Source organism: Phascolarctos cinereus, unplaced genomic scaffold, assembly GCF_003287225.1.
Source record: "Phascolarctos cinereus isolate Bilbo 61053 unplaced genomic scaffold, phaCin_HiC Scaffold_3;HRSCAF=262, whole genome shotgun sequence".
NCBI lineage: Eukaryota > Metazoa > Chordata > Mammalia > Diprotodontia > Phascolarctidae > Phascolarctos > Phascolarctos cinereus.
Window position 1 is genome coordinate 144332374 of NW_027555736.1, and position 18601 is coordinate 144350974.

At 43.6% G+C, this 18601-nt stretch overlaps 1 protein-coding gene across 5 annotated transcripts in view; it reads left to right on the plus strand.

Annotated features, from left to right (window-relative positions):
* Positions 1-10205: 10205 nt before the first annotated feature.
* ANKDD1A (ankyrin repeat and death domain containing 1A) overlaps positions 10206-18601 on the plus strand; it is a 54966-nt gene continuing 46570 nt past the window's right edge. For 2 of the 5 annotated variants that reach the window (XR_013485337.1, XM_078151208.1), the window contains exons 1-2: positions 10210-10782; positions 18206-18309. Coding sequence is in view for 4 of the 5 variants with exons in the window: in XM_078151208.1 (XP_078007334.1) it covers positions 10488-10782; positions 18206-18309 (399 nt within the window). In the remaining variant the exon portion in view is untranslated. Of the gene's footprint in view, positions 10783-18205; positions 18310-18601 lie in introns of all 5 variants that reach the window. The other 3 variants (XM_078151209.1, XM_020983542.2, XM_020983538.2) reach the window with 3 other exon arrangements.

The window sequence follows — 18601 nt, forward strand, 5'->3', positions numbered from 1 at the left end:
TGGCAGTTAGAGGAGCAGGGCATTCCAAATGGAATTTTGATGGCAATCAGGATGGGGGGAGGGGAAGGAAGGGAATATGCATTTGTTAAATACCTACTGTGTGCTAGGCATTGTGTTAAGTGCTTTACACATTTTACCTCATTTGATCCTAACAACCCTAGTATGTAGGTGCTATTATTCTCTCCATTTCACAGTTGAGGAAAGTGAGACAGAGGAGTTAACCTCAGAATTGCCCACGACCACATAGCTAGTAAGTGTCTGAGGCCAGATTTGAACTCAGGCTTTGCTGCTCCAGGCCCAGTGCTCCATCCACTGTGCCACTTACCTAGCAGAGAGAGCACTAGTGACCTGAGCCAATAACGCACAGTGAATAGAATATGGGTTTGGAATCAGGAAGACCTGAATTTGCATTCAGCCATTGACATTTACTATTTGTGTAATCCTGGAGGAGTCTCTTAATCTGCCTTGGTTTCCCTCTTTTCAAAAGTAAAACGAAACAAACAAACAAACTGTAATACTTACCTTGCAGGGTTCTTATGAGGTTTGAATGAAACCAAAAAATTAGAGCTCTAGAGGTGGAAAGGGCCTCAGAGGCCAGATGAGGAAACTGAGGCCCAGAGAGGTTAAGTGATTTCTATCCTAGGTCACACATGCAGTCAGCATCGTGCTATATGTAAAACACCACCACCATCATCACCAACAACACCTGCTTTAACGCGCTAAACAGGATGTCCCAAAAAACTTGGGGAAGTTTTAAGCTACTAATATTAATTGTTGTTGTTGTTGTTATTGTCACTGACGCCTCCCCAGTGTAAACCATATTTCCCCAGACTTGTGATGTTTGGAGGCTGACCTGAGGTCCTGCACTGTCTGACTGATGAAGATAAATTAGCGGAAGGGCAACAGCCATCAGCACCACTCGGTTGCTGGCTGTGTGTCTGGAGCTCTGAGCTCTAGGTCACTGGCTGGTCCTCTGGGACTTCAATGTTTCCTTGTAGCTAAGACAACAGGCTCTACTGGGGCTGGCCCACAGCAGAAAAGATCAAAGAGCAAGACCCGAACTAATCACTGTTAGTAGCAGGAAGAGATTTCTTGCCAAAAGTCACCCTGATTTGATTTCCTCTGTGTGTGTGCGTGTGTGTGTGTGAGAAGGGGGGGGAAGAGACAGACGCAGAGACAGAGAGACAGAGAGATAGACAGACAGACAGACAGACACACACACACACACACACACACACACATCAAGGGAAGGAGATGTTTTCCGATATTTTCCCCTGGGTCACATTCATTCAGCTCCACGGTCAATCTGCACTGATGCAGGAGAGGGTCAGAAGATGAAAGGGCGGGTACCTCAACCTCAGACAAGTAGCTCAGAGATAGCCATTGCTGTGGAAACAGGGTATTGAATCAATCGGCACATTCTCTTTCAAGAACCGAAGAAAATTGGACTTAAGAAAGTGAAAATCAAAGATTAAGGCTTGGACTCGAAGTGATTTAATGACACTTGTGAGAAGGTGTAAATGGTTTGTCAGCCTTGGGCCTGACGGCATGTAGTTACTCCAGAGGTCCATGAGGTGGCGCCCAGGTTGGCTCACAGGGATCTTTGCCCAGGCTCTTGCTGGAATCCTCCCAAATGTGCCAGTATCTGGTGAAATGGGAAATGTCGGAATCATAGGATCTCAGAGTCGGAAGGGACCTCAGAGCCTGCCTAGCCCTGAGTAAGAATGCTCTCAGTAATATAACCAACAAAAGCGCATCCGGACAGCGCTTAAAGGCCTTCAGTAAGAGGGAACCTCTTCTCTGCCAACGCTGCCCATGCTCCTATTTTGATAGCTCTGTTGGGAAATTTTTCCTGACATTGAGACTAAATTTGACTTTTCTGTACTTGTATGCATTGCTCCTTCTTCTACCTTTTGGGGCCAAACAGAGCAAGTGCAATCCTTTTTCTACCTGACAAGTAGAAACAATTTTTTTTTTATCAGCAAGCATTTATTTTCTCTTTTCCCCCAACAAATTGGAAAAATAAAATAAAAGCTCTTGTAATAAATATAAATAAATAAATGTGTCAAAACACATTCCCTGAATTTTCTATGTCCAAAAATGTATGTTTCATTGTGTATCTTGAGCCCAACATTTTGTTGGAAGTTGGGAGACATGCTTCATCATATGTCCTCTATAATCAGCTGACAATTTTTAAAATAGAAGACCTGGCTTAAAATCCTGTCACACACACACACACACACACACACACACACACACACACACACACACACCAGCTGTGTGACCCCTGGCAAGTCACTTAACTACTCTGTGCCCTAGTTTTCTTAGGGATTGGATTTGATGGCTGCTAAGATCTATTCTAGTACTAAATCTATGATTCTAAAAGTAGTAGAAAACAGGTATCATGCCCCTCCTGAACCTTCTTTTTTCTAGGCTAAACATTCTTTGTTCCTTCTCTTGATTGTCATATATTCCATTCATGATTCTGGTTGCCTTTGATTAGATGTTCTCGAGCATTCTTTTTATAATTATTTATACTTTTAGAAAGAGGAGTTCTCAGAACTAGATGCAAAGATCCAGCTATGGTCTGACCAGAGTAGGGTATAAGCAGGATTATCCTCTCCTTATTGCTCAAGTCTATATCCTCTGAATGTAACCCAAGGCTGCATTTGCTTTTTTGACCGCCACATCATACTTTAGAAATCCACTCAAATTTCTAGGTCAGTTTTCAGACAAGCTGTTTCACTCTGCCTTCCTGTATTGTACTTGTGAAATTGATTTCTTGATCCCCAATGTAAAATTTGACACTTATCTCTGTTAAATTTCATCTTATTAGATACAGCCCTGTTTTCTAGGCAAATAATAACTAGCATTTAAATAGCATTTTAAGGCTTGCAAAGCAACTTGTAAATGTTATTCTCATTTCTGGATCCTGATTCTATGAATGAATGAATAATGAATAAGAACTTATTATGCATTTACTATGTGGAAAGCATTGTGCTAAGCTCTGGGGATACAAATAGAAAAGTAATCATATACATACACACATGTGTGTGTGTGTGTGTGTGTGTGTGTGTGTGTGAAATGGTGGCCTTCTCTAGCATGGGGTGGGGAGTGAGGAAGGGAGATAGTTTAGAATTTAAAATGTAACAAAAATAAATTAAATTAATTTAAAAAGAAAAGCCATCATATTCTAAAGGAGAGACAACACCCATTATCCTGTGTGTTAACTCTCATTTCTAGCTTTGTGTCATCTGCAAATTCAATACGGATGCCCTGTCTACCTTCTTTACCTTTCTACTCTCAATCTCTCTCCCCTCTCTATTCCGTTCCTTATACAGCTGTCAGATAATCTCCCTCACGCCCAACCCTGAGCTTGTCATTCCCCTGCTCAAAAACCTTCAGCAGCTTTCCAGTAACTATAGAATAAAATCTGAACTTAGCCTGGCATTTAAGGCTCTTTACAATATGCTTCCAACTTACTTTCAAGTTTTATTTCACTTTATTTTTCTTCATGACCTTTATTTTTGCTGTACCTAGCATATCTGACACCCCAAGTAGATAATTTTATACCCCCTCTTCAACAGGAAAAAATTATTCTCAGTAATAATTATAAAATGGAACAAATAATAATGGCCAGAAAAGAAATGCAGTCAGTAAAAATTTTCTTTTATCGAACCTCAAAAATCATGTTGGTTAAAAAAAAGAGGAAAACATATGACAGTTCAACAAAGGGGGTGGGAAGTAATGGATTACACATAAAAAACCCCTCAAAGCAGCAAAAATTAGAAGAAAAGCAGGAACCTGGGGCAGGGGGGAATCATTGCAGTAAATTTCTCTGATAAAGGTCTCATTTCTAAAATATATAGAGAACCGAGTCTAATTCGTAAGGATAAGAGCCATTCTCCAACTGATATATGGTCAAAGGATTTGAATAGGTAGTCTTCAGGAGAGGAAATCAAAGCTATCACTAATTATTTAAAAAAATGCTCCAAGTCACTAATAAATAGAAAAATTAAAATTAAAACAACTCTGAGGTACCGCCTCACACCCATCGAATTGGCTAAGCTGACAAAAAAGGAAGATGGAAAATGCTGGAGGAGATGTAAGAACAGATACAATGATTGTTCTCCTTTGGGTTTGAAGAGGACCAAAACGACACCACTATGTCAGGGCCAAGGCGCAGTGTGTCCGACTGTGGCTGATCAGACCAATGTGAGCTTAGAAGGCTCTACCACAGGTTGGGCACAAATAGTCCGCATGAATATTTGGATTGGAAATGTCTCTAAATTTGTGCATCTCACATATCTTTTGAGCTACTGAAATTCTGCTTCGCTCTTAGGGCACAGTGCCTTCTTTGATGGGAGCATGCCATGCTGGGCAGTTCTATGCCAGTGTCCCCCCATTTCTCACAACTGATTCCAAAGTTCTTCAGAGAGACCTTGAGGGCTCTAAACAAATTCTGAAGCAGCAGAACCCACAAAAAGACAGAGTGAAACAAATTTCCAGCCCAAGACAACCTGGATGATTGATCAGAAAGGTGTATCGCGTCTGGCTGGGGGCGCAGCGCAGCGTGGCATGGGCACTCAGGCCACAGCAAACCTAGAGCAGGCCTCAGAGGACTGAATCTTGGGCAGCTGTGGAGGTTTCCAGAATCCTCAATCCACGAATGCCAAAGACAACTTAGAAGGTCAGTGGGAAAAGTCTGTTTCTGTCGGTGCTGAGAGAGGAAGGCGGGGTTTCAGCTCCATTCCCCCAAGAGCGTGGCCCTGGGGGGGCAGCTGCTTCCTGAGCTTCCAGCCCACAGACTGAGGGGGAATCCAGTGGCTGATCAGAGAGGGATTTCAGGGATCTATTTGCCAGTGCTGAGGCAGTAGTCTCTTACTTTGCCCGTGTTTGGATCTGGGTCACAGTTCTGGGTGGCGGCGCTGGAGTGAGGAGGAACGCTGGCATGGAGGAGCTTGTAGTGGCTGTGGAGAGGAACCCCTCCTCACAGTTACGGGACAGAAAGGAGTACTTGTGGTCACAGGCCAGGAAAGGAGTAAACACCTCGCCCCTTATCACACCACCTTGGAAGAACTGAAAATTTACAGGTCCCTACAAGTATCTCTGAAAACAGCTATACAAACCCCTGAAGCTTAGGACAGTACGCTCTCCACATCGGAAGCAGACTCTTACCTTAACAAAGAGTTTAAAACTCAAGTAATTGGCTGGGATCATGAGCAAGCAGTGCAAAAAGAGTCAGACTATATTATTATCTTACTTTGGTGAAAAAGAAGATCAAAATATACAACCAGAAGAAGACAACAAAGTCAAAGCTCCTACATCCAAAGCCTCCAAGAAAAATATGAATCAGTCTCAGGCCTTGGAAGAGCTCAAAAGGGATCTTGAGAAGCAAGTAAGGGAAGCAGAGGAAAAACTGAGAGTGATGCAAGAGAGACCTTGAGAGTGTCCTTGTATTGCTTCTCCTGACCTCCATGTAAGCACTGCTTTATGTGAATTCTTTGTAAAATAGTCTTTTAGGTAAATGTATGTTTGACGTTTGTACAACATGGCCAGCCCACTGGAATTGTCTCTCTGCTGTAGAATTTGAATGCTTGGTAGTTTAGCTCGAGAAAGACCTTAGTGTCTGATACCTTACTTGCCAGGTGATCTTCAGAATCTTCCTAAGACAATTGAGATGAATCAGCTAATCACTTGCCTCGAATGCCACAGGTATACTGTCTAGGTTTCACGGGCGTACAACAATGAGGTCAGCACAATGGCTCTGTAGACCTTTGGTTTGGTAGGCAGTCTAATACCTCTTCTCTCTTACACTTTCCTTTGGAGTCTCCCAAACACTGAACTAGCTCTGATAATGCGTGTGTCAACTTCATCATCTATATGTATATCCCTGAATAGTATACTGCCAAGGTAAGTGAACTTATCCACAGCATTCAAAATTTTTCTATTTGCTGTAACTGGTGGTACCACATATGGATGGTGTAGTACTGGCTGGTAGAGAACCTCTGTTTTCTTGGTGTTAATTGTTAGGCCAAAATTAGCACAGGCAGCAAATAATCAATCCCTACTGTGTTGTACCTCAGCCTCAGAGGCTGCATTGAGTGCATAATCATCTATGAACAAAAAGTCGAGCATGTATTCTCCCACCACTTTAGTCTTGGCTTGTGGCCCTTTCAAGTTCCTGTCAGTATAGTAGCTGACCTTGATGCCATTTTCATCCTCATGGAAGGTGTCTGACAACACCAAGGAAAGCATCATGCTAGAAAGCATGGAAGCAAGCCTGCTTCAAGCTATCGGTGACTAAGAAATCATGAGAGCCTTGTCCACTATCCAGAATCCATGCAAGCATGCCATCATGTAACTGATGTACAATACCAATGAACTTTTCTGGGTGACCAAATTTCACCATAATTTTCTACAACTCCATAATTTTCCACAATTGACAGCATCAAAGACCTTCATTAGATCGATAAATGTTGTGTACAGACCTCTGTTCTGCTCCTGGCATTTCTCTTGGGCTTGTCAAGCAGCATACACCATATTGACCATTCCTCAGCCCTTTCTGAAGCCACCTTGCTCTCAGGTAGATGACCATCTTCTAGGTAAAGGATCAGTCTATTAAGAAGCACTCTGGCATGAATCTTGCTGGCAATGGCTAAAAGGGAGGACCATCCCCCCCACACATACACCTGTGATTGTCACAAGACAACCTATTTCCCTTTTCTTTATAGAGATGGACAATGGAGGCATCCTTGAACTCCTAGGGAATAATTTCCTCTTGTCATATAACCCAGAAAATTTCTGTCAGCTTTTGTATCACCAGTGGATCTCCTGCCTTGTAAGTCTCAGCTGGAACAGCATCAGCACCAGGTGCTTTGCCACACAAAAGGAGCCTAATGGCATTTAAAGCCTCTTCTTCATTGGAAATTTGGCTAGAGAGGAATTGACTTCAGTCTGAGGTATTCTTCAGTGGCTTCAGCATTGGTTGCTGACAGTCTGTTGAGAGTACTATGGAGTTTTCAGCCCATCTCTCCAGGATCGTGTCTTTATCATTAATCAACGTGGCTCCATCAGCGCTGAGTAGTTGAACTGCACCATTGGTCTCTGTCCCATAAATAGCCTTCAGGGCATCATGAAAGTGCTTTGGATTGTTACTATCAGCATAAAACTGAATCTCACCTGCCTTTTTATTAAGCCAAAAATCCTGCATCTTTCTAAGTTTTGCTCGTACTTTACTTTTGATCTAGTTAAATGCCGCCTTTTTAGAAGCAGATGAACTATCCTGCTGGAAAGTCCTGTGGAGTTCTCATTTTTCATTTAGCAGCTTCTGGATTTCTCTATCATTTTCATCAACCCAATCTTGATGTTTGTGAGTGTTTTGGCCCAGATGAGTAAATTCGGTGCTGTACACCAAATCTCTGAAAGCTGCCCACTCCTTTTCTGCTCCACTTTTGCCAGCCCTGTGATGACTTCACTTTCCTTCCAAGTTAGCAACAACTGTTCACGGTCAGAGAAACATTCTAATCTGTTGACATTCAGTTTTCTGGTAGTTGTCTTGCCTGGGGCCACTGCTTTTGTTGAACGCAAATATTTAGCTTGGAGATGTCTATGGGCAGTCTAGCACTCTGTGGTCACACATTTTCTTTGTCACTCTCACAGCCTGCCAGTCTCTGCTTCTTATAATGACGTAGTTTATTAAATACCAGTGTCTGCTTCAAAGGTACATCCACAAAATTTTATTGCATTTAGGTAAACAAAAGACGGTGTTGATGATGAGAAGGTCATGAGTTCACAAATCTTCAATATTAGTGACCATTTCTGTTGCTGTTTCCAAACCCAAGGACTCCTTGCCATATCTGATAATCTGTGCCTATTCTGGCATTAAAGCCATCCAGAACTACAAGCTTGTCCTCATTTGGAACATTGATGATGAGGGTCTCCAGGTCTTCATGAAATTTTTCTTTGACCTCATCAGGGTTCATCATGGTGGGAGCATACACATGGATGATGGTGGCGTGGTGCTTTCCTTAAAGTGGCAATTGAATTGTCATGTGTCTGTCATTCACTTCTTTTGGGAGGCATACAAGCTTGTTGAGTAGATCAGTTTTGATTGCAAAACCTATGCCAGCGTCATGGCGCTCTCCTTCCCTGTGGCCACTCCAGAAAAAAACACGTATCCAGCTCCAACTTCTGCAAGCTGACCTTTATTTGCCAGCCTTAATTTCACTCAGGGCTGCTATTTGGATGTGATACCTGCTGAGTTCTCTTGCAATGAATGCTGTTCAACTTTAAGGCCTATTGGATTTTGTGTTGTCCATAAGAGTGTGCACATTCCATGTACTGATGGTAAGTAGAATCATCTTCACAAAAGGTTGTGCATATTTTTTTGTGTGCTTTGACAGCAGAGTAGGACCCCAACCTGCTGAGGCAAACAGGCCAGGATTGGGTGAAGTAGACAATTTTTAGAGCACCTTCTCTAGCCCCTTTCTCACACCAGAAAGTGAGCAGTGTGGTCCTCACAAAGGTTGCTCAGACACCCAGGGGGCTGCTGAATCCCACTGCAGCTTTAGTCCAGTGAGATGACCCTGTGACCGCCTGTGTACAGGGTTCTGACTACAGTTCCCAGAGTACCCGAATCTGCTGCTTCATCACAAGCCTGTTGCTATAGGACTTTGAAGTAGGTAAAAATGGTAAAATGGTGTAGGTTATGTCTTTTGACTTGTGCGTAAATTGGATTTAAGGGCAGCAGAGTTGTGCAAAGTCATTGGCCTTACTCTCTGTGTCATCTGTGTCCCGTGTTGACAAAAGTCAAGGTGGTTGGTGATGGCTCAGGATACAGTGGATGACCTTGGCATCTTTGATGTCTAACCAAGTTCTAAGTGCTCCACAGTACCTACCTGACCTGCCTCACTGGCTTTAGAACAAATTGTTCTCATCCATACCACTAGGGAGATTGTGTATTTAGAGCTAGAAGGTCATCCAATAGCCTCCATTATTTATTTATTTATTTTTAAGTAGATAGACAGTATCAGAGCCATCCTGACAACAACCTACCTGGGTAATCCAGCACCAACAGTGTGACCCTTGACAAATTACTTAACTTTTCAGTGCTTGAGGCAATTTTCCAAGACCAGAAGTTGCAGAAAAGGTGCAGACCTCCACTAGAGGAGGAAGATTCGATACCAGGGAGTTTCCTATATACCAGTAAAATCACAGGTCCAATCTTTTATCCCTATCCTTTGGTGCTGTCCTCTTTCTGAGGTAGCTTGTAAAATATGATTCAATACTTTCAAAACTGTGTGGCCTTCAGAAGGGATTTCCTCTGTGTGTGGTCTTATTTAGGACAGTAGCTCTCCCCCACATCTTAAATGCTATTTTGCTTTTCTTTGGGGTAAAGGTGTTAGGTTATATCCACAGTTATGGACCTACTGTGTTGAGTGCACTATGTTAGATTTTGGGAAAGATGATGATAATATTGTAACTGACATTTCTATACTGTAGCAGTTTGAGGTTTGTCAGAATTATAGGTTATCTCTTTTGAGTCTCACAAAAACCTGATGAGAGGTATTCTGTTGTTCAATTCTGTCCAACCACCGTTTGTAGTTTTCTTGGCAAAGATATTAGAGTGGTTTGCCATTTCCTTCTCCAGCTCATTTTACAGATGAGGGAACTGAGGTAAACACGGTTAAGTGACTTGCCCAGGGTCACAGTAAGTGTCTGAGGCCAGATTTGAGCTCAAGAAGATGGGTCTTCCTGACTCCAGATCCAGCACTCTGTGCACTACAGCGCCACCTAGAGTCCCCAAGGAGAGATTGTCTCTACTTTATGGATGAGGAACCCGCATCTCAGAGTTTAAGTGACTTGCCCATGGTCCCACAGTTAGTAAATGAGGACGGCAGGATTTGAATCCAGATCTTCCTGGCTCCAGAAGAATGCAATGTTTATTCAAGACAGTCCCTGCCCTCCTAGAGGGCAGTCTACTTATAGGAATAGTAGACTTACAGTCTACTACGGGGATAAGAGACAACCACATTACACAAGCTGATATGTTGCCTGCATTAGGCAAAACAAAGTGCAATGAGAGGTCTAAGAGAGAAAGACCATTTACTGGCCTGGGAAATCAGAAAAGCCTTCCTGGGAAAGGTGGCTTTTGAGTTAGAACAGCTAAAGCATGCATAAGAATTCAACAGATGAGGAGAGCTTGGAAACCTGTAAATTACGAGGCAGGAAATAAAGGGAGGTGCCCATCCAGAGGACAAAAAGGGGCTCAGAGCAGTGCTGCGAGCACCCCAGCACCAATTTTCACACACCATTTTTGAAGGCCTGTTACATGTAAAGCTCGATTCCAGGTGATAGATGGACAGACTCCCTAGGGTGCGAACTCAGAGCTGGGAGGTAAGGGAGTACTGTTGCTGCCCTAGCATTGCTCCCCGCCCCATTCCCACCTCCAATCGCCTGCCTACCATTCTTCCCCGCCACCCCGAATGCAGCTGAGGCGCCCCCGCCCCTCCCCGTACGCAGCACTGGCGAAGCTGCCCCTTCTGATTCCCGACAGGAGCGCGCCCAGCTCCAGCTGTTCCCGCGCGTCATCGCCATTGACCCGGGCCTGGGTCCGGCTGCTTCTGTGCGCGTTCGGTCCATCAGGCTCCGCTTCTCTCCCGCTGTTGGCAAGGCCAGGGAGCTCTCAGTACTGGGGGGCTGGAGCCGAGGCGGTGGAGGCAGGCGTTGGCAGCGTCACCAGAGTCATGGAGGAGCAGCCAACCTTGGAACAAGATTGCCGTGAGTCCCTGCGTCTGGGGCGCATTGCCCTGCGGGGGTGCTGTCCTCTTCCCTACCTCTGGGGAGGAGGTGTGTGGGGAGGTGAGGGTATCTTCCCTGGGGAAGGCTCCTTCTGTTGCCCGGAGCGCGTCTGAGGAGGCTCTCGGCCGCCTCCGGGCCCGGCTGTAAGCCCAGTGGTTCTGGGCCACTGAGCGCTTTGGTGCGCGGGCTTTAGCGGTTTCCCTGTTCCCAGACAGACAGGTGGGAGGACTAAAAGTGCTTGGCGAGATTTCTTAAGCCTGTGTTCCCTGTGGGGTTGAGGAGTCGCTTGGAGAGGGGTGGGGGGAGGCTTGCACTCCATTTTGGTTTACAATTCCGATTTAGTCATTTGCAGTCGTCCCAAAGAGCTAAGACACCCTTTCCCTGCTCATTCCAACCCATTTGCACAAACTGACCGTGTTAGATACGTGGTGGAGTGGGAGCAGCCCTGAGCTGATCTGGGAACGATTCCCCACACAAATGATGGAAACAGTGGGAAGGGAATCTTACTTAGAAACCTCAGAGGACTTTTATTTGCACTCTGAGGTAGTTTAGTTTCGAAGTCATGGAATTCCCAAAATTGGAACTGCTAGGGTTCGTTTCATTTTACAGATGAGTAAACTGAGGCCCATAGAAGGCAAACGATTTGCCCAGGCTCAAAGAAGGGTATATGGGAAGGTCGATTCCTAAAAATCATCTTCACTTGGATTATACCCAGCGCTCTATATTATTGGAGCAGGATCTGAATTTGGGTTGGTCAGGTCCACACCACTGGAGTCTGCCAGTTCTTTGTCCAGAATGTCCAACCCGGGGTTCTTCTGAGAGTACTCAATCCGTGTTGGCACCTGAGTGGCTGAGACAGAGCTGACCAGCAGCAAAAAAAAAAAAAAGCTGGTTTCACTATGGTCGGCGTTTGAGGTGTTTGTTCGCTACTGCAGAGAGAGAAAAATGTGTTTGCTGAAATTAACCTTAACTCCTAGGAAACATGAAGAGCCTTGGTCAAGCTGGAAAATGATGAAGGGGGTGGATTGGATGGCCTCCAGGGTCCAGCTCTAGATCCTTGATCTGTGACTGAGGGGGGGGTAGACCAGGAATAGTCACAGCATCATGGCAAGACTTTCCCTGACTAGTGTATCTACCATTTGTCTCTAAAGTTACTCTTCTCCTGGTTTGGAGGCAGGGCCCACACAGGCAAAATGTGTCTTGGGGGCTATTCCCTTCCCCTTTTCGTGCCCCTTTCCTTCCTGGCACCTCCAGAGGCCAGTGCCTTCACGTTGTCTGCTAGCTATCCAAAGCTGTCCCTAGCAGTGCTGCACCTAAGTCTCCCCCAGGTGCCCCAGGTTCAAAAATGACCTCCATAGACTGAAAGGTCAGCCCCTTTTCTCCACCACTTCATCTCTCAGTGGAGCTAAAGATCTGGAGGAGAGCAGTTGCCGGCAGTATAGTATAGTAGGGGTTAGGTCACTGGACTTGGAGGCAGGAAGACCTGGCATCAAATCCCACACAAAATACTTACCAGCCATGTGACTCTGCGCAAGTCAATGTGCCTCGGTTTACTCATCTGTAAAATTATGGGGTTGGACTTTATGGCTTCTAAGGTCCCTTCCAGCTCTAACTCTGTGATCTCATATTATAAATTAATTCTCATTTTGGGTAGGCTGTTCCAGATGACTTCTTAAAGCCCATTTTCTCACCTCAAGTTTCCATAAACGCATACTGAGGTGTATAATCTTTCAAGTCAACAAACCTTCAGAGAATATCTGGAAGGCAAAGTGTATATTCTAGGGGAAAATCGCTGCTTGGCAGTTAGGTCTGTTGCCTAGATCATTTTCTTGTTTTATCTGAGGAGTGTCAGCCATCTGCCCCATGAATACACAGTGGAGTCCAGGACCTATCCACAAACATTACAACTTGACCGAGGGTTTGGTCGTAATAAAACATCAAGATTATGGAGACCTGGGTGGTTCTGCCTCTGGCCAGCAAATATTTACCCTCAAGAAATGGAATATCATGTTAGTGAAGGAAAGAGGTCTACAACTGCCAGCTCCATTATTTTTATTTATTTTTTATTTTTTGATGAGGGCAATTGGGGTTAAGTGACTTGCCCAGAGTCACACAGCTGGTGAGTGTTATGTGTCTGAGGTTGGATTCGAACTCAGGTCCTCCTGACTCCAGGACTGGTGCTCTATCCACTGTGCCACCTAGCTGCCCCTCCATTATTATTTTTTAATAAATGCTTACTGATAATCTTTTGTTTGTACATCATCTAGTTTTCCTTCTGTATCCCTTCTCCCCCATCACATAAGAATTTTTAAAAAGAAGAAAAAAATTCAGCAAAAACTACACCAAAAAAATCTGATATTATATTAGTGCTGCAACAAATATCTGATCAACTTGGAGGTTGCCTTTCTTGATCTAACAGAGACACTAAAATGAGTTATCTCTCAGTCTGTGATGTGGACCCCCACATACTCAAACTCTCAAGTCCTGAGAGTTCATTAAAAAAATGAGTTTTATTGGTGTTCTTTTTAAAAATATCATGATTAAATTTGGAACTCAAAATCTTGTGGAAGTAAATGTTGAAAACTAAAAATAAATAAATTTTTTAAAAAAGAAACATAAAAAAAATCACGATCAATACCAAATGACTCCCTGCCTCTCAACAGAATGTTCCGTTGTAACAAATAAATACCATTAAACAAATCAAATCAACACGCGGGCAGGTCTGAAAACAAGTATGCATTGTCCACAACCTGTGCTGAGAAATGGCAGGCATATTTTACCTTTGGGTCATAGTTGGTAACACAACAAAGCAGGATTTTTCCAATCTTGTTTTCCTTTACATTGTTATGGTCATGAGGGCAAATTTTTTGTTTTTTTCCTGATTCTGCCAGCTTCATTCTATGTTAGCTCTTACAAGTCTTCCCATGTTTCTCTGAATTCTTCATATTTGTTATTTCTTAAAGTACAATATTATTCCGTTAATTCTCATGCCACAATTTATTCAGCCATTTCCTAACCCGTGGGGGTACCCAATTTTCTTCCAGTTTTGCCACTACAAAGTGTTGCTATAAATATTTTAGCAACTTTTATTCTGTCTCTTCCTTGTATACATGCCTAGTAATGGTTGTTGTTGTTTGTCCTTGGCCTTTAAGAGGACCAATGACATCAGGAGGGTAATGTTTTGAGTTGCAAGTGAATTGGATTCAGGCAGGGCTATGAAAAGTCATCAGCCTCACTCTGTCCCCCAGAGAGGGAGTCCAGTGGCAAGACATAGGTAAGGACCACTGGTGATGGCTCTGGGTGCAATGGGAGACCCTGGCTCTTTTAAGCTAAGATCTTTCCCAGGTCTCAGTTTGTCTGAGACAACCCCCATTGAGTGATTAAAGGCTAGGTAAGAATTGAGGCAAAAGATGGCCTAGTTGGACTTCACAAAAAGGTGTAATCGGTCTATAGTGACTTTTGCCACAGGAATACTATTAGAACTCAGAACTGTATTAATCAGATGTCTTGTATCTTCTAGGATTTGACATCATATTCCCTAAATGTTACTTTTGCTTTCCGGGGATCTTCACTAGCACCCTGTGCCCACTCAAATTGGCCTGTACAGGCTGTCTTAATTTTGAATTATCTTCTGTGTTCCTTAAGTGGAAGTTTCTCCAAATTCTCTGGGAATTCATATCCAAAGCCCCCAAATGAACCTTCAGACTGTCCTGAGATCTTCCTGTGAACACCCTTCCACAGCAGTGATTCAATTCAATAAACATTTATTGAGTACCTGCTACCAGGCACTGTGCTAAGTACTAGGGACATAAAAAGAGGCAAAAGGTCTCTGCCCTCAGGGAGCTTACAATCTAATGGGGGGGCAACTTGCAAACAAATATCTACAAAGCAAGCTATATACAAGATAATTGTGAGATAATTAAAAGTTAAGAAGGATTGGAGAAGTCTTCCTGTAGGAGGTGGGATTTTAGTTGGGATTTAGAGGAAGACATGGAGGTCAGTAGTAGGAGTGGAGGAGCTAAAGCATTCTAGGCGTGGGGTTACAGCCAGAGAAAATGCCTGGAGCTGAGAGATGGATTGTCTTGTTCATGGAACAGCAGGAGGCCAGTGTCACTAGACTGAAGAGCATGTACCTGGGAGTAAGTTTAAGAAGACTGGAAAGGTAGGAGGGAGCTAGGTTATGAAGGGCTTGGAGGCCAAGCAGGGCACTTCATTTTTGCTCCTGGATGCAATAGGAAGACACTGCAATTTACTGAGTAGGGGAGTAGTGACATGATCAGACCTCTGCTGTAGAAAAAACACTTTAGTAGCTAAATGGAGAGTGGATTGCAGTGGGGAGAGACTTGAGGCAGGCAGACCCACTAGCAGGTTATTGCAGTAATCCAGGCACGAGGTGATGAGGGCCTACACCAGAGTGGTAGCAGTGTCAGAGGAAAGAAGGGGGCACATTTAAGAGATATTGCAAAGGTGAAATTGGCAAGCCTTGGTAACAGATTGGATATTGGGGGGAGGGGGAGGAGAGTGAGGAGGAGAATGTTGCCTCTACACTATCTCCACAAGTGATCAACTTACATTTGCTTAAAGATTTTTAGTGAGGGGCAACCCAACATCTACAGGAATAGGAATTGTAGGCAGGGGGTGGTTTAGAGGGTTTAAGGGAAAAGATAATGAGTTCTGTTTTGGACATATTGATTTAAGATGTATACGGGACATAGAGTTCAGGATGTCTGAAAGGCAGTTGGAGATTCAAGATTGGAGGTCAGCAGAGAAATTGGGGTGGGAAAGGTAGATTTGAGAATCATTAGCACAGAGATGGTAATTAAATCCATGGGAGCTGATGAGATCCCCAAGTGAAGTAATATAGAGGGAGAAGAGAAGAGGGCCCAGGACAGAACCCTGAGGGATACCTACAGTTAGAGGGCATGATCTGGAGGAGGATGCAGCAAAGGAGACAGAGCAGGAGCGGTCAGAGAGGCAGGAGGAAAACCAGGGAAGAGCATAGTATCCTGAAAACCTAGAGAGAAGAGAGTATCAAGGAGGAGGGAGTGATCAACAGTGTCAAAGACTGCAGAGAGGTAAAGGAGAATGAGGACTGAGGAAAGGCCACTGGATATGGCAATTAAAAGATCATTAATAACTTTGGAGAGAACAGTTTTATGAAATACAGTTGGAAGCTAGATTTTAAGGGGTAAAGAGAATGAGAGAAAATGAAATGGAGGTACCTCTTATAGACGACTTTTTCCGGGAGTTTAGATACAAGAATCAAAAGAGAAACAGGACAAATGAAAAAAACCAAACTACTATCTCTAGAAAATCACAATCTCAGAAGCTCTCTAGCCTGACCTCTCTCTGACAAGAAAGTCCTCTGCACAGTATCCACAAGTGATCGATCAACATTTGCTTAAAGATTTTTAGTGAGGATCAACCCACCATCTCCGGAAAAGGCCCATTATGGAAATTTGGACCTTTGGGAAAACTCTCATTGTTGGTCAGTGTTTCCTTATGTCTAGCTTAAATCTGCCACATTGCAATTTCAACCCATTCTCCTACAGAGCAGAAAATCCCTCTTCCAGATGCCAGCTCTTCAGATGCTTGAAGAAAGTTATGATGTCTTCTCTTCTCCAGGAGAAATGTTTCCAGTTGTTTTTTCAACCAGTCCTCTTGTGGCGGGATCTCAAAGCTCTTCCCTATCCCGGTTGCCTTTCTTTAGACAACTTTCAGTTTGTCAATATCTTTATGAAAGTGTGGCTTCAAGAATGGAACAGGATACTCAGGTGGTCCAACCAGTAATGAGTATGGAGGAGGAAGGACAGTCACCTCCCTACTCCTGCATACTATACCTTTCGCATTGTAATCTAAACTCACATTAAACATCTTTGGCTGCCATATCTCCCCATTGATTCCAATGGAGCCTTCAAAGGTCCATCCACACCCCCACATCTTTTTCAGATGAGCTGCTCTGTGGTGACACTTGTTCCATCTTATACTTGTAAAGCTGATTTTTTTTAATTTTATTTTCATTTTTTAGGCAATTGGGGTTAAGTGACTTGCCCGGGTCACACAACTACTAAGTGTCAAGTGTTTGATCTGAGCTGGATTTGAACTCAGGTCCTCCTGACGTCAGGGCCGGTGCTCTATCCACTGTGCCACCTAGCTGTCCCAAAGTTGATTTAAAAAAAAAACCCAACTGCAAGACTTTCCAATTATCTTTAATAAATGTTTAGATGAAATTTTTATTGATATGTTTGGTATTTTTCACACTACCAGAATTTCTCCCAGTATCTCTCCCTCATCCCAAAGAACCAGCCCACATAACAACAAAAAAAAAAAAAGACAAAAAAAAAATCAGCAAACCCAATCAGTGCATCAAAAAAGTCTGAAAACATATGCAGGGTACTATACCCAGGTACTTCCCACCTCTGCAAAAAAGTGGGGATGGGGTATCTTTTCATAGCTCTTCTTTAGGCCCATGCTTGTAACTTTGCAACATTAGCTTTTGATTTTCTGTGTGTGGTTGTTCTTTCCATTTATATTATTGAAGTTATTGTGCATATCTCTATTAAATTTATTTATTTATTTTTAGATTCATTCCAGCATTGCTGTCTGTCAGAATCTTTTTCTGGATCTTGGCTCTAGCATCCATTATATTAACTCTCTTGATAACTAGTCACTTTTACTGATTCCATCTCCTCCCCCTTCCCCTTTCCCACAGCCCTCCCCGCCCTCATTAGGAACCCTCTCTAAAAGCCTAAGGGGTATAGCTGGAGGTGGGGGTGCCGCAGCTGTAAGCCCTCCTCCCTCAGCACCCAGCTGTCCCCTCTTTGAAATCTATCAGTGTGGTGGGTTTCAGATTTTATCCTAAAAGCAATTTGATGGAATGATGGTGAGGAGAGGGGAGAGAAAAGGGACATTACTAAGAGTAAGGTGGAGCAGGGAAGACCAGAGAGGTCTGCATGGCCCGAGAAAAATGATACTGCCTTTATAAGTTGCTGAGGGCCAATCCTGCTTTCATAATAGGCCATTAAGAAAAACTAGGATGTTTGATTCGTTACCTTTTGAAGTTAATGTTAAGAAGTGCCAGTCATGGGCTCCCAGAAGACTTTCATCAGTCTTCTCTCCTAGCCAACTCCCACTGGAGATTGGATTCTAGGCTCAGTAGACCATGGGTGTAACCCAGAGTGGACTTACTCAGGCTCTCAAGTTCACAGACTGCTCTTTGGTAAGTGACTTGGTCTGGATAGCTCACTTGTGGGCCTCCTTGAGGAACAAAAAACAAAGCTGGGGCTGATTCACTTCTTGGATCCCCAGGCCCTTCATTATAATGCCCACCAGTTGTCTACCCAAACCTTCTTTCTTATCCTTTGCTTCCCTCTATTCCATCTTTCTTTCCTTTCTTCTTTAGTGCTTCCTTTGGAGAGACAGTTCCATGAGGCAGCCAGACGGAACAACATTGGGAGGATGAAAGAATTGATTGGGATGGGGGTCAACATCAGAGCCAAAAACAATGTAAGTCATTTTTCTCTCTAGGACCAATTAACTTTTCTGGGCTCTTCTGGGGGCAGGGTCTATGAATACATTTTAGGCAATCTGTGAATGTAGATGGGGGGAAAAGGACATCTTTATTTTCACTAACCTCTAGCTAAAATTAAACATTTATTTCAATTTTGAATGTTGGTAGCAAAACCTTCTTTTGATAAAGGGTCCATAGGCCCACTAAATTGCCAAAGGGGTCCATGATGCAAAAATGGTTAAGCACTTCTGTTCTAGGTCAAAGTAACTTTATAAGTTGAATTTATTA